Source organism: Brassica napus, chromosome A10, assembly GCF_020379485.1.
Source record: "Brassica napus cultivar Da-Ae chromosome A10, Da-Ae, whole genome shotgun sequence".
Lineage (NCBI taxonomy): Eukaryota > Viridiplantae > Streptophyta > Magnoliopsida > Brassicales > Brassicaceae > Brassica > Brassica napus.
In genome coordinates, this window is record NC_063443.1 from 1,410,379 (window position 1) to 1,434,138 (window position 23,760).

Consider the following 23,760-nt stretch of genomic DNA (forward strand, 5'->3'; position numbering starts at 1 on the left):
AGAATCAATAATCACGGGTTTGTTGATGTTACGCTGAAAGTGATTCTAGGTTTTTTTTTTTGGTCATCTGTTAGATTAATAGAAGATCATCAAAACCAACATTATTGCAATATGCCTCAAAAACTCAATGGAAACTACACTAATAGCAAAAACATATATAAATTTTCGCAGTTGTAAAATCACAAAGAAGCAAACGTTTATAATTAAGCGTAAGACAAAGATATTAGATCAGTGTGAGGTTCAATGTTCCAAATACGCACCGTTTGATCGAAAGAACCATAAGCAGGCTTTGTCCCCTGGGATAGTAGATAAGAATTAGCGCTGAGATCTGCCTCAGACTTTTTTCTGATCCTCACGACTTATATCCTCTACGGTTGAAGCCTTCCCTCTTCCTTTCCCTTGGATTATGTATATCCGTTTTGGCCAATCCAATGGGTCTATGCTCTACATCTAATTGACAATAGGGAAAGAAATTAAAGTCACTATTTTTTCCGTAAAAGAAACTTGAAACAGGATACAAAAAAATAAGCACCTACCGAATATGAAAATGTACACCTCATGAGATCCCTCAGCTTGTAATCTTCCAAAAAAAAAACAGAATCATGAAGACTAATGAGTTTCCATCAATAGCTGTAAGATACAAACAGAGTCTGAAACCTTATCAGAAGCGCCTAATCTACTTGGATGGTTTGAAATTGACAATCAAGCAACATCTATAAAAGTAGATAATGCATTTACTTTGATCCAAAGTGCACAATATATTTGAGAAAAAACATGTACATTGTATATGTATACGCATATCTCTTATGAAAAATGCAATGAACTTGAACACGTTGACACGCATTTCTTGCTGTCTTTATCAACGATGTCCCCACTTACTTGGACTGTCCAAAACCTAATCAATCCCATTCCCAACTACAAACCAAACCAAGTTAATTTTGTTTGTGAGTTTAATGTATGAGATCTAATCAGAAAGAAAACCAAACCGACATTAACTAATATAGCTACTGCCGACAATGTAAGATTGATATACTTTACTTCTTCAATCTTAATCTCGTTGATATTACAAAATCCCCTAATACCATTAGCATAACGAATAAGGATTATATAACTGAAATTCAAAATATTTTAAAAAATAAACCAAAAGAAAATACCAAAGAAAGGGATACATCATGAAGACATACTATCTGCCAGCGTAAGCTTCATCATCTGAATAAGCTTCAAAGAATACTCATTCGCCTCCCATCTTGGAATTGAGCACAAACACAGGAAAGGGTTTCCATGGAAGGAGGATTGAACAGTGGATCTATTGTCGGATTTCTAGTTAGGGCTTCAAGGAAATCAAAGTGAAAACTGAAACCGATACACTTGCTTTGATCGGAGTTTGAATAGATCGTGGTATCCAAAGAGGCACAGCAAATGGTCAAGCATCTTAGTTAAAAGAAGAAGGGGAAATGGCGAAGAGATGAGATGTCGAAGAGATTCATACCTGGCCGTTTTAGAGTTACTAAAGAGTGAAGAGATGAGATGTCGACATTATAAGATTTTCTCAGATTTGGGCTTCCCTTTTCACGGATCAAAAAAAATAACAGCCCAAGATCTAACCCAATTTCGGTTTGACGTGGAGGAAAGAACCAATCCCATTGGATGATTTTAATTGCTGACGTGGACACACTCTCTACTCCTTATATAACCCTTTTAGTATAGGTTAGATCCTCTCATGTCTCTAAATAAAATCAATTAGTATTTTAAATCAACCAACCTCTAGCTATATAATCAAAGAATATAAGTTATGGTTGGATATTCCAATCACCGAGATAGTTGTATACTTATTTTTTCTTGTAACACTGATAGGTGTATATTTGTTATCAGGCGAGTAAATCTCAAATGCTAAATTGTGGTTTGAGTTATTTCTTTGGTATTGAGTAGGAATGTTGAGATATTTTTTTTAATAATAAAGAACATAGAACAGCAAAAAACATAGCTGCACTTAAATAAACTCAATTAAAAACTTCTTTGTACGACAAAGCTGATGAGGAACTAAACTGTGTTGAAACGTACGGTGTATGCGCATGCTATATATATATTTAACATAAATAATGCAAATGTATTCCAAAATTCAGATCCTAGATAGTTGAAGAGAGCTTCTACCGGTGAACCAAAGCCTCTACCACCTCACATAATCCATCCCTTGAGCTGCTCCAGATGACCTCACGCAAGACCTATTGGTCTGAGTGAGCAGCATCAATAAGATCCATCAAGGTTCTACCTGAAGGTAAGTGTAGAAAGGTTACATGGACTCTCTACAGATGTTCCTAGCAAACTGTAGGAATCCGGGAATAGGCGATGTAAAAACAACACCGGAGCCGACGGGCATGCGATCCTCAAGTTCTAGGTTGATTAAGCAATAATGAGAAACACAAAAGTGTGAAATTTGAATCAAAAGATGGCACGAATAAACATATCAGACGTGAACTTTTCTTGTGGGCACCATGACAATATGCACAAGAATGAAAGTCTTGAATGCTCACAAACAGAGCATTTACATTCAAAAATAAACTTAATGATTTCAAAACTTGATAAAGAACTCAATAAGTCATAACAAACTTATGGTAGAATTACCAATGCAGAGCACATCTATTACATAAAGGGAACAAAGAGACAATCCCCAAACTTAAGCCACTCAATATCAGTTTAGTTTCCGCATTTAATAAACTAAAGTGAATGCTAAACAAACACTTTCCCTGAAACGGAGAGACACATTTCATATTTGAAGTCTAGAAACGAATTCCCTGATTTTTGAACCATCTCCATATGCATGACTCCAAGTCAGATAAAACATACACATGACCTTAGGAAAAACCTAAATTTACAGGAACATTGCATCACTAAGCAGCATTAATCAAGAAATATGGTTACTCTATGCATAAGGGAAAAGAAAACGTGAGGATGCTTTGCTACTGTGTAATAAGAAAAACCAAGATATGGTGAAGGAAAAAAGGTTTAGTTTGCTTAGTAGATGTTTGACACGATAGCCATAAGCATGCATAAATAGCGAGGAAACTTGACCACAGAATGCAGGTAACATGAATACAACAGTCTGCTGAGATATTATCGATCCATTTCAAGATCTCATGGTTTCCATTTTAGTGTCAAACACAGCTCATAACCTGCACGGCTGCTCCGTCAAGTTCAAGTTCTAAACAAAATTTCTGATCAGGTTCTGTGACATTAAAAGACTACACCATAACGGATGTTACCCATGAGTCAATATTTTAACATTTTTTTCATAGTCCAGAGAAAATGTAGTGACTGATTGTAACAATTTCTCCATGAGTTGATCCGCGTGTTCCTTTCTCTGAGATGGGTATCCCTATTTGAATGAGTGGAACAGATAGAACGAATAACTAAGGAAAGTGATAACGTAACGGGCAATGCACTGTAAGTCTGTATGACATAGGGTCAAGTACAAATAGACCTTCTGAAGCATGAGTAAGAAATTCCCTGAAGACAGCTGCTTCTCCTTCTCGATTACAATTTAAAAACTTATTCCGATTGAATCCGCTCAGGTGCTCATCCACTCTGCTAGGGGAAAGAGATTTTATTAAAGTTTCCTATCATATACCCAAGACAAAAAAAAGTCTGAGCAGAGAGTCAAATTCTGCTAGTTAAAGATTTAAAAAACATGCTCGATCAAAATAAAAAAAATTATGTCTTCATCTTTCTTTGATGTACTAATCTAGACAAACAATCACCGAGCAGTATAAATATAAGAAACGTATGCAAAACAAATACCAAAATAACGTATTTTTGTTTTTTCAAGTTCTAAGATAACCCAGTAAAACCTAACGGTGCCCAAGTGAACGCAAACTTGAGACTCAAAGTCCAGAAATTTCAAATATGTTTTGGATCTTAGATTAGTAGTATATCTGAGCAGGCAATCTGATAGTCAAGGGAAGAAGGGTATACTCGGGATATCGGCTGCATAGAAGGCTGCGTGACCGGAAGGGTTGAACTTAGCGCCACCAAAAATAACGGTGTGAATGGAGACGTCGATCAGCGACGGTGATAGTCAACAGTGACCAAGTGATTCCTGAAAAACGTCGGCGGTGATAATTGCTTCCGTCCGTAAACCAAAGGTCGTGGAGAGGCCAAGCCAAGAGAAGATCAACAGTATATCCTCAATAGCTAGCTTCACACTGAAGCTATGTATAAGGAGGGAAGGAGAGGGACTCCAAAGGACTTAACCGCATTAAATTCAGGAGTTACGGATGGTAATTGAATTGTGGTAATGCCTGAAACGAAGACGACGGAGAAGACGAAGAGAAAGGGTCCCAGATTCGATTTTGGGAAAATAAGGTTTGTCATCGCGTGTCTGACGTGTTGTATAGAAACCTACTGATTGGCTGATTTAATTGTCCTACGTGGACACACTCTCTGATGCTCATATAACCCTTTTAGTATAGGTTAGATTAGTGACATTGCATTGAGGAATGAGTGCCAGATAAAAATTTAATTTTCCAACGAAAGTCTCCGAACTAATTTAGTGTATAACATTGAAGTGACATTCTTTTTTTTTTTTTTTTTTGTCATCTGGAAGTGACATTCCTATTTCTTAATACTTCCACTCAGTGGCAGAGGGAGAATTTTGTTTTAAGAGGGTCAAATTGATGATACATATATTTTGCAAGAGTCATTAAGCTAAACTCTTCATATGTTTCCACAAGACATACATGCAAAACAAAAAATCTTCAAAATTCACATGGGTCAATTGACCCACATGGTTATATGCTGCCTCCGCCACTGCTTCCACTTATATCTTAATAAAATAGAAAAATATGCAATAAACTTCCAACTATTCTTTTTGGTAACACTTTTTTGTAAAAAGAAAGAAAAAACTGTTACGTCTAGAGATTCAAAAGCATATTATCATGCAAGCTTTCAAGGTGATGAATATAGAACTTGGAACTACCTAAAAGAGCAAACAAACAAAACAGAAACTATAAAAAGATAATCATAATAGTAAAATTAATTTTTCTGAGCAACTTAATAAAATTAATTTTAAAAATTAAAAAAAACTTGATTCGATGTGGTTAGGTAGTTGGCGGAGGAGTTTTAAAGTGGGCCAAAACTGGACCTACTCGTGACTCATCATCTTCTCCACGTGGTTGAATATTTCTGAGCATGATGTGCAACGTGGGTTTTATATGATCACTGATTGAAATAACTTGAAAAACACTAAATGCTTCCATTAGGTCAGTAATAAGAAAGAACCAGTGGGATTGTTTTTAAGTGGAGATACGCAAGTTGGCAAAAGCAAAACAAATTTAAGCGGAAATAACAACTTATGAAACTCTTTACACCAAACAAAAAAAAACTTATGAAACTCTCTTCTTCCTCCTTTTCTTTTACCATGTAGGTTTCTTAATATATGCATAGTGGAGAAGCTAGGAGTTTGTAGTAATTTAATTTTAAGAAACTAAACAAATAGAGGAAAATAAGTGGAGCCATGAAAACAACAAACTAGCTCATGTATATATATACACACAGGGCCGTGCCTGACTATAGGCTGATCAAGCACATGCTTGGGAGCCTGATGTATATAAGTATTTTAAGGGCCAATTTTTTTAACAAAGTCTAATTAGTTCTACTGGTCTATGTTTAATTCTTTCCTACAAAGGGTTTGGGGTTTGATTCTTTGCCCCATAAATTTTAATGTTTTTCCATAATAAGTAATTGAAGAGCCAAAAATATATTTTGTGTTTGGAAGCCCAAAAAATTCAGGCACGACCCTGTATACACAACCTTTGAATGGTAAGTAGTTTAATTTTCACTATATATAACATCTCAATCTCTGATTTCCATTAGCATAACACATGTAAATAATATCTACTATGCCGTGCACATATATACGCAGGCTCATCAATTTGATTTGTATAACTATAATCATAGTGAAGTTCATGGACTGGACCAGACGATCGGATTTTAGATGGTGTATGTATATATCACTCGTTATCTCTGGGTCCAGTCTCCAATTTATTACTCTTTCACATCACACAATTTAGTAACAAAAAACCGACGGGAATAACATTAATAATCAGTAATCATATTACAAAGTGATAATTGATTCTATTATCAGCAACAAATGTAAACAAAGACGGCATATGGCTGAGGATTGTGGGATACTATTCTCTAATTAAAGTCACAAAAATGCAATAATTAAGAGAATCGAATAATCCTATATATTTTCTATAGAAAAATGTAAATAATATAAAATTATTTCGCATTTTAAGCAAAGGCATATGACAAAAGTTAGGTCCTAAATAAAATATTGCATACACCCATAGAATAATCAACCCATAAAAGGCGCAAACCACATGCATTCTCATAAGTACTCAGACTCCTATATAAACACACACATCTTCTCCCTCCAAATCCAAACCAATAGATCTCTTTTCTCATACAACAAACAAACAAAAAAACATTCAACTTAACTACAAACACTTCCAAATCAATCAAAACCCACCTCAAACATACTTGCTTCTATTCAGAAAATGGAGAATATGTTTAGACTCATGGCAAGTGAAGCATATTTATCAGACCGTCGGTGTATTTGGGTCAACGGTCCGGTTATCGTCGGAGCAGGCCCATCCGGTTTAGCTACAGCAGCTTGTCTACGTGATCAAGGAGTCCCATTCGTCGTGGTCGAAAGATCAGACTGCATAGCATCACTCTGGCAGAAACGAACGTACGACAGGCTCAAGCTCCACTTACCCAAAAAATTCTGTCAATTACCCAAAATGCCCTTCCCGGATCACTACCCTGAATACCCAACAAAACGACAGTTCATCGATTACCTTGAGTCATACGCAAACAAGTTCGAGATTAAACCGGAGTTCAATAAATCCGTTGTATCTGCCCGGTTTGATGAAACCAGCGGGTTATGGCGGGTTAAGACGACAACAACAGCCGGAGAGGAGATGGAGTATATCTGCCGGTGGTTGGTGGTGGCAACGGGAGAAAACGCTGAACGTGTTGTGCCGGAGATTAACGGGCTTAAGACGGAGTTTGACGGAGAAGTGGCTCACGCTTGTGAGTATAAGTCCGGCGAAAAATATAGAGGGAAGAGAGTTCTTGTCGTGGGATGTGGAAACTCAGGCATGGAGGTCTCACTCGATCTTGCTAATCACAATGCTATTGCTTCCATGGTCGTTAGAAGCTCGGTAAGCAAAAACATAATATTTTATTTTCTTATAACCACAAAATAAAATTTGAAACGTTAAGCTAAATATTTTTTTAATTCGTCTAGGTTCATGTGTTACCAAGAGAAATAATGGGGAAATCAACGTTCGGAATCTCAGTGATGCTAATGAAGTGGCTACCTCTATGGCTCGTCGACAAGCTTCTATTGATTTTATCATGGCTAGTTCTTGGGAGCTTATCTAAGTACGGGCTTAAAAGGCCCAGTATCGGCCCAATGGAGCTCAAAAGCAAGACGGGGAAAACACCGGTTCTTGACATCGGTGCTCTAGAGAAAATAAAGTCCGGCGACGTAGAGATCGTCCCAGCAATCAAACGGTTCTCACGGTGCCACGTGGAGCTCGTAGACGGACAGAAGCTACATATCGATGCCGTGGTTCTTGCCACCGGTTATCGCAGCAACGTCCCTTCTTGGCTTCAGGAAAGTGAATTCTTTTCCAAGAACGGGTTCCCTAAATCGCCGTTTCCAAACGCGTGGAAAGGGAAGTCGGGTCTGTACGCGGCCGGGTTCACGAGGAAAGGATTGGCCGGAGCATCTGCGGACGCCGTTAACATCGCTCAAGACATTGGGAATGTGTGGAGAGAAGAGACCAAACGACAGAAGACGAGGAGAAACGTGGGTCACCGCAGGTGCATCTCAGTTGCTTAAGCCTCAAGTTAGGTGTCTTTCTAGTATAAAACAATATTTTATTTATTTTGTAAAGTGTATAGTAGAGTACAGAGAGTCCTCTCCTGAAGTCCACAGTGTTTTTTTATTACACGCTGTTATGGGCATTTTGTAATAGTTTAGGATGACGTGGCTTTTTACTATACTTGGTTAATTTTTCTGTAATACGTGTTTGGCGATGGTAATTAATTAACTGTGGGCTTAACTCACTAAGAGACCCGGTTTATTATGACAGTTAAGTTTTTGCCCACATCTAAAGGCCCAGAACCGCGGATGGCGTGCAATAAAGAGGATGGGCATGACATTTGTCGTCAGAAGGATTAGGCCACATTTCACTACACCGACAATCGACGGTCCAAAGACGGTAGCTTATCAGTTTGACTCCATTTCATTTGAATTATCCCAAACCCATTTTGACTTGTAAAATAATTATAATAATTTTTCTCTTGTAAAAAATAAAAAACATTGTGGTCTTCAAAAAAGTAGAATTTGAATAAGTAAGTCATGTAATTAACCCAAAAATAAGAAGGTTTTGTTGAAATTAACTACAGAAAACAAATAAAGTTGTGCCCTCTACCAAAAAGAAAAGAGAAAACGTATGAAGGCATTAAAGTATTTGAATCAAATATTAATGAGAATTTGGTGGGATTGATTTGGTAGCACGTAGCATGTACCATCCGTAATTAAGAAATTAATTTCCATTCTTCATTTAATCTTAGAACTAATAAGCGTATTGATGGAAATATTACAACTTCCATAATATAATTAGAAAGATTAAAACCTCCTTTATATAAAAACAAAATTGTGGAAATAAGATATACGTAGTTGAAGAAGGTTTCAACATTAAAAAAGGAGATTACAAAAATAAATAAATAAAACAATAAACAACGCGTCCTCTCTAAACCCTTCGTGTTGAAGCATTTCGTTCTCAGTTTGAATCTTCAATCTCTCTCTCTCAGATTTAGATCCATTGAAAGAGATCTTTTGCATTGTTGCTGTTGATCTTTAATCGTAACTGACTCAGACGACGCGACCGATTGACTCGGCGAGGCTGACATGGGAGGCGCGCCTTCGACGCCGCGAAACACCGGCGGTGGTGATGATGTTTCCGTGGCGGAGTATCTCATTTCGACTTTCGTCGGGGAAAAATCGTTCCCCCTGGCGTTTGATTACTGGAACAAGCTCCTCGAGCTTCCGCTGAGCTCTCGCTGGCCTAGTGATCGTGTTCCACAAGCCTGCGAGCTTTTCGGTTAGTCATTCTCACGCACAGTATGTTGAATCCTAGGGTTTACTGAAATAGAAAGATGTGTTATCGAATTGGAATGTTGAAATTTGAGAATAAGAGATGTCTTTTTTTTTTTGTAGGACGAAGCAATGGATACACTAGGCACCTTGCGAAGCTGTTGATTCATCTGTCGTGGTGTTTGCAAGAGCTTCTTCAGGATTCTGATGATGATCAGGCTTCTTCTATCTATAAGAGAGCTGTTAACGCAACGTATATTTCGTCAGTGTTTTTGAAGCATTTGATTGAGAATGGAAAAAGTGATAGCCTTGAGGAGTTGCATCTATCTCTAGACGATAGTGAGCCAGTTCCTCATGGCTTTGTGATGGGTAATGATTCTCTTAAATACTAGCTTTTATCCAGCATTAAATAGCTTATTGAGTGTTTTATTGGCAGATCAAGACATCCAGAATTTTGTTAAGCATAGTGTGCTGAGTTTCATTGGATTAACTGAAGTGAGGTATGCCATGCTTATTCTATATTTGATCTATCCTTATCAATTTGAGTGGCTATTTTCCTGATTTTTATCATTTATTTGGCAAGTCCCAACTCGTATGTTCTACATCAGGAACTTCTGAACTTCATGATTGTTGCAATGTCGACACAGCTTCTCTCCGGACCATCACCTGGACCAAGAGATGCTAACCCTTTTATTGATGCAGCAATATCTCAGGTAACATCTTAATTAGTTTTTTTTCGTCTTTTGCATAGATTTTACCCCCTTACCGATTATTGCTCTTTCTTTTGCTTCAACAATTTATAGGAGAAGTCTCTAGTTTGCCTGGCTGTCAGAAGATTGCTACTTAATTATATTTCTCGTACTCCTCCAAGTGGAAAAACCTATATGTATTCTGATGGAGATTCACCATGCATTTTGGAAAGAGTTGGTTCTGCAGCTGGTAGGTGTTTGTTCTCGTACTTGTTAACCATTTTCTATTGCGGTTCCGATACTTTATGTTGTCCGGCTTAGCTTTGTGCAACGTTCTTGTATTCATGAGAATTTTTCTTATGGATATGCAGCGACATTTGTGCTCTTGCCCTTGAACTATCTTGTAAATAACAGTGGTGACGGATCTAAACATCCACTAGCGGAGTTCAGCCTTCATGTTTTGCTAATTTTCACTAATTACCACAGGCCTATCATGAGTGATGAGTCTTTGACGGATAAAAGTGATGACAGTGCTACTTCAGAATCAGTATCTAAAGGGCATGCATTTTCCTCTGGCAATATCTTTAGCAAGGCTCTGACAAATGCTAGAGATGTCGAATGTGAGATTCCTTACTTATTTGTCCTCATTTTTATGACTAGGGTGAACCCTATGTGTATAGCTAAATTGTTAACCTAGCTAAACTGTTACCCTGATTGCAGTTGACCGCTCAGATGTTGAGGGAAATGCCTACCCTGGTCCACATGTGCGGATACCGTTTGCTTCTTTATTTGATACTCTTGGCATGTAAGTTGTATTTTCTCTTTAAAAAGTTGTTTTTTTCTTGGGTTTTTTCTCTACAGTAGTTTTGTTTCTGTTTTCATTAGAGCTTTATCCTGTAGAAGTCTTAGTTTAATAAGTTCTTTGCTACTGAGTAATAACGCAATCTGGCAATGTAGGTGTTTGGCTGACGAGGGCGCTGTCTTGCTCCTCTACTCATTACTGCAAAGGAACTCCGACTTTAAGGAGTATGTTTTGGTGCGAACTGATTTGGATACTATGGTATGAATCATAAACTCCAGTATGCGTCTGTTTCATTATTTTTATCTATTATCTTCGAAAAGTGGAATGCCGTTCTTCACCTTTGTTCACACTGGACTGTTTTATTTGTTGATGTAAAGTCCTTGTGGTTTCATATCAATAATCTATGGTATAAAAGAATATGTATTTTGATGGACAGTTGATGTCTATTCTAGAAACGTTGTATAACGCTTCAAAAAGCACTTCATCCAATCAAATATACATGATGCTCATTGTACTTCTCATACTTAGTCAGGATTCATCATTCAATTCAAGCATTCACAAGATGGTATGTGCTATTTCCTATCATTAAGATTGAAATGATATATCTTAACGTTGTATCTTTTCTGATTACGGTTCATATGAATAGATACTTCCTAGCGTTCCATGGTACAAGGAGCATCTCCTTCATCAGACGTCTCTTGGCTCCTTAATGGTCATTATTCTCATCAGAACAGTGCAACACAACCTTTTTAAACTGCGGGTATAGCTTTACATTCTTATATTAGCAACGAAACATTTGTTTCAATATGTACTTCATACAAGCCTTATAAGAGTGTAATCAAGTTGATAGTCAGGTATCAACTGCAACCTATTTGGAGATGTATCAGAAAATAAGCACTTAAGATATAAATTTCCTTCCGTATAGGCTGGGGTGTGTTGTGCCTTTCTTATGTATAGAAGGCCATTTGTTTGGGAAATTAACTTGTGGTGTATATTGTGACAATTTTTTTTTTCCTTGGGTGTTTACAGGATGTGTATCTTCAGACTACATGCCTTGCAACCTTGGCTAACATGGCACCCCATGCCCATCATCTTAGTGCATATGCCTCGTAGAGGCTTGTCAGCCTTTTCTACATGCTTTCTCGAAAGTATGCAATCAATATCCTTTATGAATTTGCATATGTTCCACTTTTCTTGTGTAGAATGATGCTCATTATGGATCCTATGTAACTGAACATGAATTGTCAAACACATGTATAACAAGTTATCGGAGTTGACAGGTGAGAAGCAGCGAAGTATCAAAATAAGCCTGGCAGGAGAGGGTGATGGCGTTTCTGAAGATCTGGTAAGGCATAGTTAGTTCAAGCACTTAATATATTGCAATGGATCGTCGTGTTATCCTTTAATGTGTGTTTCCCAACTTGTAGGCAGCAGAGTTGCAAATCTTTACTGATTTCTTGAGACTTGTCCTTGATATATTAAATGCAATTTTGACGTACGCGTTGCCAAGAAATCCGGAGGTATATCACATTGTCATTTTATTCTTGGCAGCATGAGTTACATATTGAATCCTTGTTCTTCCTTCACTGAATCAATCTGTAATTCTGGTTTCTGCAGATCGTGTATGCAGTTATGCATCGGCAAGAAGTGTTCCAACCTTTCAAGAATCATCAGAGATTTCATGAGCTAGTCGAAAATATATACACAGTAGGCTGCATCACAGTTCCATAGGCTTTTAAATTCAGTAAAAATTAGAAAGAACAGAGTATCTGATTGATCCATTTGTTTCTCAAATTGCTTACCTAATCATCAGTTTTCTATTTAGGTCTTAGACTTTTTCAATAACCGCATGGACTCTCAAAGATCGGATCGAGAATGGCCAGTGCAGAAAGTTCTTGAATTCATCATCGACAGTTGTCGGTTTTGGCGAGGCGAAGGCATGAAGGTAATTAACAAATGATTTAACACTTATCACTGATATATAATTTTTCCTTTCATTAGAATTATTAAAGCTCATATCATTCTTTTCATTGTTCACTGCAGATGTTTACACAACTTCACTTCTCATATGAACAAGAGAGCCACCCAGAAGAGTTCTTTATTCCATACGTTTGGCAACTAGCTTTTTCCAGATGGTAACACACGCTTTCACTCTTTCATATCACGATGTATTAACGAAGAACATCAATCTCATTCCCATTTCACTATTTTTTTTTTGTTCGCAACGGATTTAGTTTTAATCCGGACGCCATCAACTTATTCCCAGTGCCACACCAAGTTGAGGTAAGTGCCTCAAATGTGCCAAAACACAAACAAACATTCGATGATGAAACTTAATGAACCTATCCACATTATTTGGACATGCCCTCTGCTTCGATCTATGAACTATAAATGGGCACATGTATTGAATAATCATCCTTTGTATCATAAGATTGTTTCTGAATTTTTTTTTTGCAGAAACAGGAAGAAGATAGAAGAGGAGAAGAAGTGGAAAAAGGGAAAGAGAAAAAGGTGCAAGAGCTGATCATTGAGCAGATAATCGTCTTGGATCCATAGTTAGGAGAGTCCGGGTGGAGGAGGGTGTATGTAAATATTTATACGGTTCAAATAAGATAAATACTGACAAAAAGACGTAATTATTCTCCATTAATAGTGTGTAGATCCTCTTCTCTTTTTGTTCTATAATGTCCTTAACATATACAGTTTACTCCCCTCTTCCAAAATTTAGAAGAAAAATTATTACCATGGTCGAAATGTTTCTTTCACTTCTGCCTTAAAAACACGTGAATATAATACTTGTCGGTATTAAAGAAAAAATGGAAAAAAACAGTGGTGTAGATTTGTTACCAAGTTCAGATACGTTGTACACTTTTGTATATCTCTCTCCCTTTATACGTCATGACAAGACAACTCTAGGGTTTCTCTCCTTGGTTGGTTTCGAGCGCCTCCCTTCCCTCTCTTCCCCATCTATGATTCACCTCTCCTGGGCTCGATTCCCTCTTCAATTAAACATTTAATTCTTCCCGCCCACCTCACAGATCTCTCTCTCTCTCTAAGCTTTTTAATTTAATCCCATTTTCACTTTCTAACCTTTTGAAGCTGATCCAATGGGGTTCTCTGATTCACCGGAACCTATTAAACGCGGCGAAAAGGAAGCGAAGAGCAAAGGGTCCTCCGACGAAGAGGTTGATGAGAGTGATTCCACCACAACCAGTAGCAGCAAAGTTATAATAAGCTTAGAGGACGAATCTGTAATCGATGTCTCCGGTCAAAGTCTGGACCTTTCTCTCCTCGACAACAACAACTCGGACGATGGGTCCGTGAAAGGTCTCTACTTTTTCAGAAATGTCTTCACTTTGATCCCCAAATCAATCGGAGGGTTCGGGAGCTTGAAGAAGCTCAAGTTCTTCAGCAACGAGATCGACCTTTTCCCGCCGGAGCTAGGAGGTTTAGTCGATTTGGAGTATCTCCAGGTGAAGATATCGTCGCCGAGCCTCGGCGAGGGCTTGTCGTGGGACAAGCTCAAGGCTTTGAAGGAGCTCGAGCTCACTAAAGTCCCCAAACGATCCTCTGCTTTGACCCTTTTGAGCGAGATCTCGGGGCTTAAGTCCTTGACGAGACTCTCTGTTTGTCACTTCTCCATCAGGTAAAAAGCTTCCGCCTTTTGTGCCCTATCGCTTCGGTTCCAGCTTCTTAATTGCTTCATCACATTGATAAATCAAATACAGATGGTGGCTTTTGACAGTTTCAGTTGTGGGTCCGTGTAGGAAACGTAAGTTAGATTAAACTATTGAACATGCCTATATGCTGTTCTTGCTTCTTATGTTCAGTTTGATAACACTAGATTGCTTATTAATGTTTTTATTTAATAATGTGTCTGGATTTGATCTTTGTCTCCTCACTTGTTTGCAGATATCTTCCTGCGGAGATCGGATGTCTAACGAGTCTAGAGTACCTGGATCTCTCCTTTAACAAGATCAAGAGTTTGCCTAACGAGATAAGTTATCTGAGTTCGTTGGTGTCCTTGAAGGTTGCTCACAACAGGCTAATTGAGCTACCATCGGTTTTAGCTTTATTACAAAACTTGGAAACCCTGGACGTATCAAACAACCGATTAGCAACACTGGATCCTCTCGATCTAAGCTTAATGCCTGGACTTCAGATTTTAAATTTACAGGTACTTACTTTGTCTCTCTGATTTTACACACCAGGAGTTCACTGGATTCTTTAATCTGACAGAGTTTTTTTTGGATTTTTTCTTTTTGTGTTATCAAGTTCAATAAGCTGCCGTGTTATTGCTGTATTCCCGCATGGATACAGTGTAATTTGGGAGGAAACTATGAAGAGATGGGAGTTGATACTATGACTGAAATGGATGTTTATGAAACCCCTTATGAAAACAACACCATAACTCTTCCTCATAAAGGTGTGAATTTAATAATAAAATTGAGAGTTTGATACTTCTTTGCTTTTAATTTTTAATTTGCTGTACTGAATGGTGGATTTGCTGTTTCTTGTGTTTTTTTGTAGGCTTCCACCGTAACCCATTAATTATGTCAACTGGGGCCTCTTCCATCAGTAGATGCTTCTCGGCTCGCAAATCAAGCAAGAGGTGGAAGCGGAGACAGCATTACTACCAGCAAAGGGCAAGGCAGGAGCGCTTGAACAACAGCAGGAAGTGGAAAAGTGAAGTCTCTCCGGAGGAATTAAATTTGAAGATGTATGTAGTAGAAGAAACTGGGAAACAGGGAATGGTTGATAGCATCTGCTTGGATGATAATTATAAACTGTCAGAAGAGTCTGAAATAGTAGAATCCGTCGTCACTTCTGAAGAGCAAGAGAGCAGTTTGAAATCTGATTTAGTTTCTGACAATTCCCAATTAAAGAGTGAAAGAGATAACAAGGAGTGCTGTGAGGTCAAGGCATCTTCTTCTCCCTCTTTAGACTATAATTCCTCTTCAGAGAGAAAGAAGCCAAATCACAAGTCGAAGAGATGCTATGATAAGGATCTAGATAACCCAAAAGCTTCTAAATGCCACAGGCCGTCTACTGATACTGCTAATCTATCGTACAAATACAGCAGCACCTCATTTTGTAGCACAGAAGATTCTCTTCCTGATGGATTTTTTGACGCTGGGCGTGATAGGCCCTTTATGCCTCTTAGTAGGTATGAGAAAGTTTTGCCTCTTGATTCACGTGAAGTCATACTCTTGGACAGGTAATAACACTTATCACTTATAGTTAAATCATTTATATTTATCTATGGGCTAGAGCTAGGCCTGCGGGTTCGGTTTATTCGTGTAGTTCGGGTCGGTTAGTTCGGAATATGGTTAGTTCGGTCGGTCAAAATCTCACTAAAGTGAACAGAAAAAAGTTCGGTTTCAAAAATTTTACCGAAGTTTTCTGCTTTGCAGTTAGTTCGGTTAAAATTTTGGTTTAATTTGAATAAAATTCGAAAAAAAATTGGTTCATTCGGTTATTTTGGTTTGGATTTTGGTTAGTTCGATTAGTTCTGTTTGGTTATTTCGGCTGAGATTGGTACTCTTTGGATTTTTTTTTATAAAACTGAACTAACCGATTACCAAACCGAAAACCGAACTTTTTGGTTCGGCTAAAAATCCCACCCCTAGCAGGAGCTAACCTTTGCCTATGTTCTGTTTATCTTAAAAGGGCAAAGGATGAAGAATTGGATGCAATCACTTCCTCTGCTCGAGCCCTTGTTTCTAGATTGAAGAAACTGAACCGTTTAACTGCGGATGTAGACAACTTTCAAGTTGCATCATACCTCGCCCTTTTTGTGTCGGATCACTTTGGTGGAAGCGACAGAGCTTCTGTTGTTCAAACAACCCGGAAGGCAGTGTCTGGCTCAAACTACCAGAAACCGTTTATCTGCACCTGCTTGGCTGGGAATCAAGACGACTTGGCTGCTCTTAACAAACAGGTTTCAGGGGGGACTGCTCAAGATGTCAGTTTGTCCGACGTGTGTGAAACATCCTTGCGTTCTATCAAGTCCAAGCGGAACTCTATAGTGGTTCCTCTAGGGAAACTGCAGTTTGGCATCTGTAGGCACAGGGCCTTGCTCATGAAGGTACTCAAATAAATTTACTTACATCTGAACTCTTTGGTTACTCTTAGTTCTGATTCTTTTTGGTTTCTCAGTTCCTTTGTGACCGTATGGAACCTCCGGTGCCTTGTGAGCTTGTCAGAGGCTATCTAGACTTCATGCCGCATGCCTGGAACGTTGTTCATGTAAAGAGAGGTGACTCTTGGGTTCGTATGGTTGTTGATGCTTGCCGTCCTCATGACATCAGAGAATATACAGATCAAGAATATTTCTGCCGGTATAACACTCTTGGACCCTCTTCTATGTCGTCTGCTTGATTCTCTACCCTTTGATTTTTTATATTTAATTATCAGTGACGTGGTATTGTCAGGTACGTTCCTCTTAACCGGCTTAGCGAATCCATTTGCGCAAGAGCAGAACTGGAACCAGGGAGTTCGTTTTCTTCCCTGTCAACGGGTGAAGGAGTAGAGAGAGCTAATAGTAGTCTTATCCGATGCAAGCTGGGCTCCTCTTCAGCAGCTTTGAAGGTTTGTTTTTATAGTCTTTTCCCCTCTTTGAGTTTTTTGAGTAAACTTACTGAATAATTTCATATCTCCTTTCCTCAGATGCGTACGTTAGAGGTTTCCGGAGCTTCCGTAGATGACATCAGGACATTCGAGTATACATGCTTAGGAGAAGTGAGGATTCTAGGAGCATTGAAACATGACTGCATCGTGGAGTTATACGGACACGAGATATCTTCCAAGTGGATAACTTCTGAAAATGGAAACGAACATCGACGCATATTGCAATCTTCTATTCTCATGGAATACATTGAAGGAGGATCTCTAAAGGTATACCTTCTTCTTTTACTCTGCATCGTCAATGAAAACCTTCTCTTCATTGTTTTACTTCTCTTCAGGGTCACATTGAGAAGCTTTCTGAAGATGGTAAGCACCATGTACCTATGGATCTAGCCTTATCTATCGCAAGAGATATCTCAGGGGCCTTAATGGAGCTTCATTCGAAGGATATAATCCACCGTGATATTAAAAGCGAAAACGTTTTGATCGATCTTGACAACCAAAAAGCAAACGGAGAAGAACCTATTGTGAAGCTCTGTGATTTCGATAGAGCTGTTCCTCTTAGGTCTCACTTGCACGGTTGCTGCATTGCTCAAGTCGGAATACCGCCTGCTAACGTCTGTGTCGGTACGCCACGGTGGATGTCCCCTGAGGTCTTCAGAGCAATGCACGAACAGAACTTCTATGGGCTTGTACGTTTCTCCAACATTACTTTGTTCATCAGAGTTTCTCTTTTTTTTTTTGTCTTCTTGGTTATGAGTTTGCTTGTGTTTTTTTTTCAGGAAGTGGATATATGGTCATTCGGGTGCCTAATCTTCGAGCTACTGACACTACAAATCCCATATTTCGAGTTATCCGAGCTTCAGATTCATGAATCTCTACAGGTTTGTTTGTCCCACTTATTTTTATTACCATTTACACTTGCTTGAGATATGACAACCAATGTTCAAAAAACCGTTAGGCATTAGTTAGGTGAAATTAATGATTAGACTGGCGCCTAGACCGAGTTTTTGAACCCCTAAACCAATTTAGAAAAAATCGGTTTAGAATTTTTTTTCCGTTTAGTTCTGATTTACCGGCTAGACCGATTTTTAGAACACTGATGACAACTAACAACTTCATTTACTTTTACTTTTTAACCAGAAGGGCAAAAGGCCAAAATTACCGGAGGAGCTAGAGACATTGATCTCAGAGGAAAATGACGAATCAGCCAAAAAGCTGCGTGAAGAGTATGACTTAGCCGAATCTGACTTGGACACAATGAGGTTTCTTATCGACGTGTTTCGCCTTTGCACGGAGGAGTCTCCTTTAGACCGTTTAAACGCTGGAGACCTCCATGAAATGATTCTTTCATGGACAAAAAGCAAGTCTCCTACAGGTACTACTTCCACTTCTTGAAAACAAGCTCAAGCCTTTGAAGCTTGAAAGAGAGAAGATAGTCTTTGTAAGTTGTGGTTTCGTTAGGCTTTAGGGATTATTTATGAGACAAAGATTTGGTCTCATATAGAGGGTCTAAGGGCTCGTAAGCTTATGGGAATCAGAGAACTAATAGATCGTTAAATTATTTCTCGTAACTTGTTTGTTTCTTCATCTTGTAACCTTCAGTGTATCATGTAGACACCATTGTATCATTCTTTCAGGTTTTTATTTAAACAAAGAGCATATGAACCAAAACAGAATTGATGCGACAACATTTAAATGTCCTTTTGTAAGATAAGTATTAGTGTATACTATGTTTTTTTTTTCTTGGCAAACATTCTCTGACAACCGTTTAATCACATTATTAAACCTGCTCCATTTACACAATAACATGGATAATGACCTCAACTTTGAATATTGATTCGGGTCTATGTTGATTGACCCTTGATTGAAAAAAAAGAATAGGGTGGAAGTGAAAGTGGAATTACAGTTAACAAAGGTAGACGAGTATACAAGTAAATAAATAAAAAGATTGATAGATAGAAATTGAGATATACATGCAACGTGAATCATATTACATAACAAGAGAAGGTTCGAAGCTATCGAGATTCGGAGGAAGATGACAGTAGAGATACTCTCGGAACCTGAACAGGAAACTCATGAATCTCATCGATCCATGGATTAGTCTTCTCCTCCTTGGACGGATCAATATTTTTCAAAGCTCTCCAAACCGCACTATTACACTTAAAACCTGACCCAAAAGCAATCTGCCAAGTCCTATCTCCTCTCTTGATCCTCCCTTTAGCTTCACTATACGCAAGCTCATACCACAACGAGCTACTCGAAGTGTTCCCAAACCTGTTCAGAGTCATCCTCGAAGGCTCCATATGCCACTCAGAAAGATCCAGATTCTTCTCAATCTCATCAAGCACTGCTCTGCCTCCCGCGTGGATGCAGAAATGCTCGAAAGCTAGCTTGAAGTCAGGAATATAAGGTTTTATTTTCTTGACCTTAAACACTTTTCGAGCCACGAGCGTCATGAAAAAGAGAAGTTGTTCGGACATAGGCAGGACAAGCGGTCCAAGCGTGGTGATGTTCGTTTTGAGAGCTTCTCCGGCGATAGCCATTAGGTTTTTGGAGAGTGACACACCTATTTTGTTGTTGTCGTTGTTGTCTTCGCGTTGGTAAACGCAGTTAAAGGCGTTGTCGTCTGCTCCTTTGTGAGTGCGGACAGTGTGAATTAACTGATACTTTGAGCGGCGGCGGTCGGAGGAGCGGTTAGAGAGGAGAACGGCGGCGCCGCCCATTCGGAAAATGCAGTTTGAGAGAAGCATTGATCGGTCGTTGCCTAAGTACCAGTTTAGGGTTATGTTCTCTGTGCTCACTACTAGTGCATATGAGTTTGCTTGAACCTGCATGAAATTAAAGTTTGGGAATTAGGACATGCATGTATATATATGTGTAAGCATAACAAATAATTTGGAAGTACTTTCTGTAAATGTATGTCAATATAGTTTGGATTTTTGATTAAATTAAACGAATATTTTTGGCATACTTTGTTACTTTCCAATCGGGTTTCACAGTTTTGCTATTTATCAATGTTAATAGAAAATAAATAAAAATAATTTGAAAATATATATAATGAAACGCGTTAAATACATGCATGTCACCATATGTGAGACCTTACGTGTATTTATATTTAGTGAAACTTATACTCCTAAAAAAACTTGCTGTGTGAAGTTGTTCAACAAACCTTTCCTCGATTAAACATAGCTAAGCAAGACACGTCACCTATAAATTTTGTTTAAACTAAGGTTAATAGGTACGAGAATATTTCCCTTAACTAAAGGCTTAAACTATCCTGTTTCCAAAATATTAATTAACTTATCTTACGTTAAATTGGTCTTACATATGATTTTCACGTTCTCTTTTCACGTTCTCTTCTCTTTTACATAATTATATAATGAAATGTTAATGATTGAAGAAAAGAATATATGTACTTCCAAGAAAGGATTAGCCAATTTAGTCTTATTAATCATTTAATTTTTTACAAAAATACCATTAATCATATATTCCCTCTGTTTCCTAAAAAATCAATGTTTTAGAATTTTCACACTTTTTAATAAAACATATTAAAATTTAGCTATAAATGCAAAGTTTTTGTAATTTTATATTTCCTATATTTTTAAACCAATAAAATTTTAAGAAATGCAATTAATGTTCTTGAACTTTACAATTTTTTATTATTAGTTAACAAAAATTACATTGAAAATATAAAATATTTATTTTTTTGAAACACAAGTTTTTTTAAGAATATAGATTTTTGAAGAACGGAGGAAGTAAATGGTATCTCAAAAAACTTTCATATGATTTTTCTTTGCGGCAGCCTTTTTATGTTATTACTAGTACAAATAAAAAATCATGATAATTAATATTGTTGTATATATTCCGACAGGTTCTACAGCTATGCAAATTCAACCGTTACATGCGACACTTTGGCTGACCGTAGGTCCGTAACATATATATACTCTAGTGTTTTGTAACTATCATATGTACACACACGCCCATTGGTTCATATACTGAATACAAAATCAAAATGTACTTGTTATTAATGTAACCTGTAGTTTTTCAATTTTCGCAACTACCACCTATCTAGAGACAAAAGAAAGCCTGGCACAAACTTCATAAATGTGCACGTGCTCACAATCAAAGCTAGAGTTTTACTTTTACCATTGTTTCAAATAAAATCAGCAACCAAAAAATTATATAGATAATGACAAGACGTGAAGAAAACTAGAAAAGTCCCAACCAACCTCTCCACCCAAAACGTAATTAGTTTTTCTCATGAAATTCTTATTTCTTGTCAAATGGTCCTATTGAAAGCAAAGCTGATTATATAGTAGTACTAAATGACCAAAAAAAATCCATAATCTATAATTAATGGAGGGAATTTGATAAATAATTACCTGAAGAAGCTGTTTTGCGAGATCAATGGAGATAAGACCAGCACTACAACCCATACCACCAAGATTATAGCTCAAGATGTTTCCTCTAAGCTTATATTTATTCACGATCATAGCCGACAAAGAGGGCGTCGGATTAAACAAGCTACAATTCACCACAAGTATCCCAATATCCTTAGGCTTAACTCCAGTTTTCTCAAGCACTGCGTCTATGGCTCCAAACATAACCGTCTCCGCTTCTTTCCTCGCTTCCGACATACATGGATTCGGCGGGACACGTAAGAGAGCCTCGGGAAAGTAAGTCTTCTGTCCTAAACCGGAACGTTCGAGGATCTTTTGTTGGAAAGCGAGGTTGTCTTCTGTGAAGATACCAACACGTTGAGACCGGTCCATGAATGTTTCTCGTGTGCATATTAGAGAAGGGTCGGGTTTGTAGCAAGCGAAGTCGAGGAGGAATACTTTGCGAGGACGGGTTGTGAAGTAGAGAGTTGTTAGAAAGATAAGAAGAGTAGCGAAGAGAGTGGACGGGAGGAGGTGGAAATGGAGGAGGTGGTTACATAAGAGAGTGAGATCGGAGAGTTTGAAGGAGGAGGAGGTTGCAGCAAAGAGGACGGGGAGGAGGATGATGTAGACGGCATTAGAGATTAAGTAGTGGTAACCAAGTTTAACGTATTTGAGACGTACCGATAAGAGGAAGTTTGGGAGTTTTTGGTTTGTTACATCAACGGTGGTAACTGGTGAATTGTTATTGTTTGCACTTTGAATGTGATTCTCATTCATGGTATCTAGGTCTTTTGGCTTACGACCAACAAAAAAAGAAGAAGAGATTAAGTGTTTAATGTAGAGAAAGAGATAACTTATGGCCCAAAAAGTTGGAAGAATTATTGAGAATTTATAGGCAAAGATTTAGAAAGAGAACGAGGCAATTTAATAAATGTAAGTATGGTACATAGTTCCTATGGTTATTGTTGTGGAGGTGAACGAACTATCAACTATGCATTGACTCGGTTCTGACCGAAACCGATCAAACATGTATTGTTATTTATATATGAATATACATATTTGACGGTTTTATTTCATTTTGGATGATACTTTCATATTTTAATACTGAAACTTATAAAGCAAGATACATTCTAAAAACGATCTGAATTTTCTGTATGAGATTCTCAAATTCATAGATTGTGTATAACGTTGAACTTATATGTATTCCTCTTTCCATTACATCAATTAGTTTATGATTTACAAGGAATAGTATAATACTTTTTGTCCTATGATAAACAAATTTTCACCATGTGTGTTATATTATCCTCCAAATTTACAGGGAGAATTTTTTTGAATAGTTCAGGGTTTAGGGATCGTTTATATTAGAAGGTACAACTAACTCCAACCAACGCTTGATGGTTCAACAATGGCGATTTAATGGAATTGAATTTGCCAGATGGGGCAATAGGGAATGAATGGGTGAGGGTGTAATTTACTGATACACCCTTGAGCTGACTGATTTATTTGGTATTTTGCTACTGCTTTGTTTTAGGAACTAGGGGACGTTCTGGGTCCACTTTGTTAACGATGGCGTAGGATTTAAATTATGTTTATGGATCAGTTATTAAAATAATATCGTATATGGTAATGGATATATTTTTTGACGAATAGTATTTAGTAAAAAAATATATTATAATGTATGAGTATACGTGAGGAAAAGAGTTGTTGAACTACGCAGGATGAAATGTGTGGATTATTTCTAATGTAAGTACAAATATTGTGTTGGTGAAGTGGTATTTCTTACGTGAGTATTCTCACACGTGTTACATTTCCCACCTCTTATTACTGAGTTAAAAATCAGGAGGGTATTTTGATTTTGTTAGTTCTTGGACCAAATGGATTTCGTAGATAGTCGTCGTGGAGTTCTTTGGTGAGAAAAAAAAGATGCAACGGAGCTTTAACTTCACTGGTGTCGTCTCGTGGTTTGCATCTAAGAATATATACATCTTTTAACGATTCATATGATGACACATGCATAATGGATATGTGAATTCGTGAATAAAACGACCAGTCGAACAATAATCTTTCCATTTTTAAGCTAGATTTTGA

General features: G+C 37.8%; 3 protein-coding genes, 1 long non-coding RNA gene and 1 pseudogene across 4 annotated transcripts; 3 read left to right on the forward strand and 2 right to left on the reverse strand.

Moving 5' to 3' along the window:
* Positions 1-1,970: 1,970 nt before the first annotated feature.
* On the reverse strand, positions 1,971-4,377 carry LOC125579350. The gene is made up of 2 exons (XR_007317365.1): positions 3,970-4,377; positions 1,971-3,582 (listed from the first exon to the last, which is right to left on the reverse strand). It is a non-coding gene; the product is annotated as an uncharacterized LOC125579350 (long non-coding RNA).
* Positions 4,378-6,169: 1,792 nt separating this feature from the next.
* LOC106370091 (probable indole-3-pyruvate monooxygenase YUCCA9) lies at positions 6,170-8,161 on the forward strand. The gene is made up of 2 exons (XM_013810160.3): positions 6,170-7,223; positions 7,310-8,161. Exons 1-2 carry the CDS (start codon positions 6,555-6,557, stop codon positions 7,907-7,909), a joined length of 1,269 nt encoding a protein of 422 aa, XP_013665614.2. The 5' UTR covers positions 6,170-6,554; the 3' UTR covers positions 7,910-8,161.
* A 559-nt stretch (positions 8,162-8,720) lies between these two features.
* LOC106370938 lies at positions 8,721-13,367 on the forward strand (annotated as a pseudogene).
* Positions 13,368-13,557: 190 nt separating this feature from the next.
* Positions 13,558-19,031, forward strand: BNAA10G02470D. The gene is made up of 11 exons (XM_013810937.3): positions 13,558-14,306; positions 14,573-14,837; positions 14,936-15,086; positions 15,191-15,878; positions 16,331-16,748; positions 16,820-17,001; positions 17,095-17,251; positions 17,330-17,557; positions 17,626-17,979; positions 18,070-18,171; positions 18,431-19,031. The coding sequence occupies exons 1-11, from the start codon at positions 13,768-13,770 to the stop codon at positions 18,683-18,685; spliced, it is 3,339 nt and encodes a 1,112-aa protein (XP_013666391.2). The 5' UTR covers positions 13,558-13,767; the 3' UTR covers positions 18,686-19,031.
* Positions 19,032-19,168: 137 nt separating this feature from the next.
* LOC106370937 (3-ketoacyl-CoA synthase 2) lies at positions 19,169-22,564 on the reverse strand. Its single transcript, XM_013810938.3, has 2 exons — positions 21,673-22,564; positions 19,169-20,118 (listed from the first exon to the last, which is right to left on the reverse strand). The coding sequence occupies exons 1-2, from the start codon at positions 22,447-22,449 to the stop codon at positions 19,306-19,308; spliced, it is 1,590 nt and encodes a 529-aa protein (XP_013666392.2). The 5' UTR covers positions 22,450-22,564; the 3' UTR covers positions 19,169-19,305.
* Positions 22,565-23,760: the final 1,196 nt, after the last annotated feature.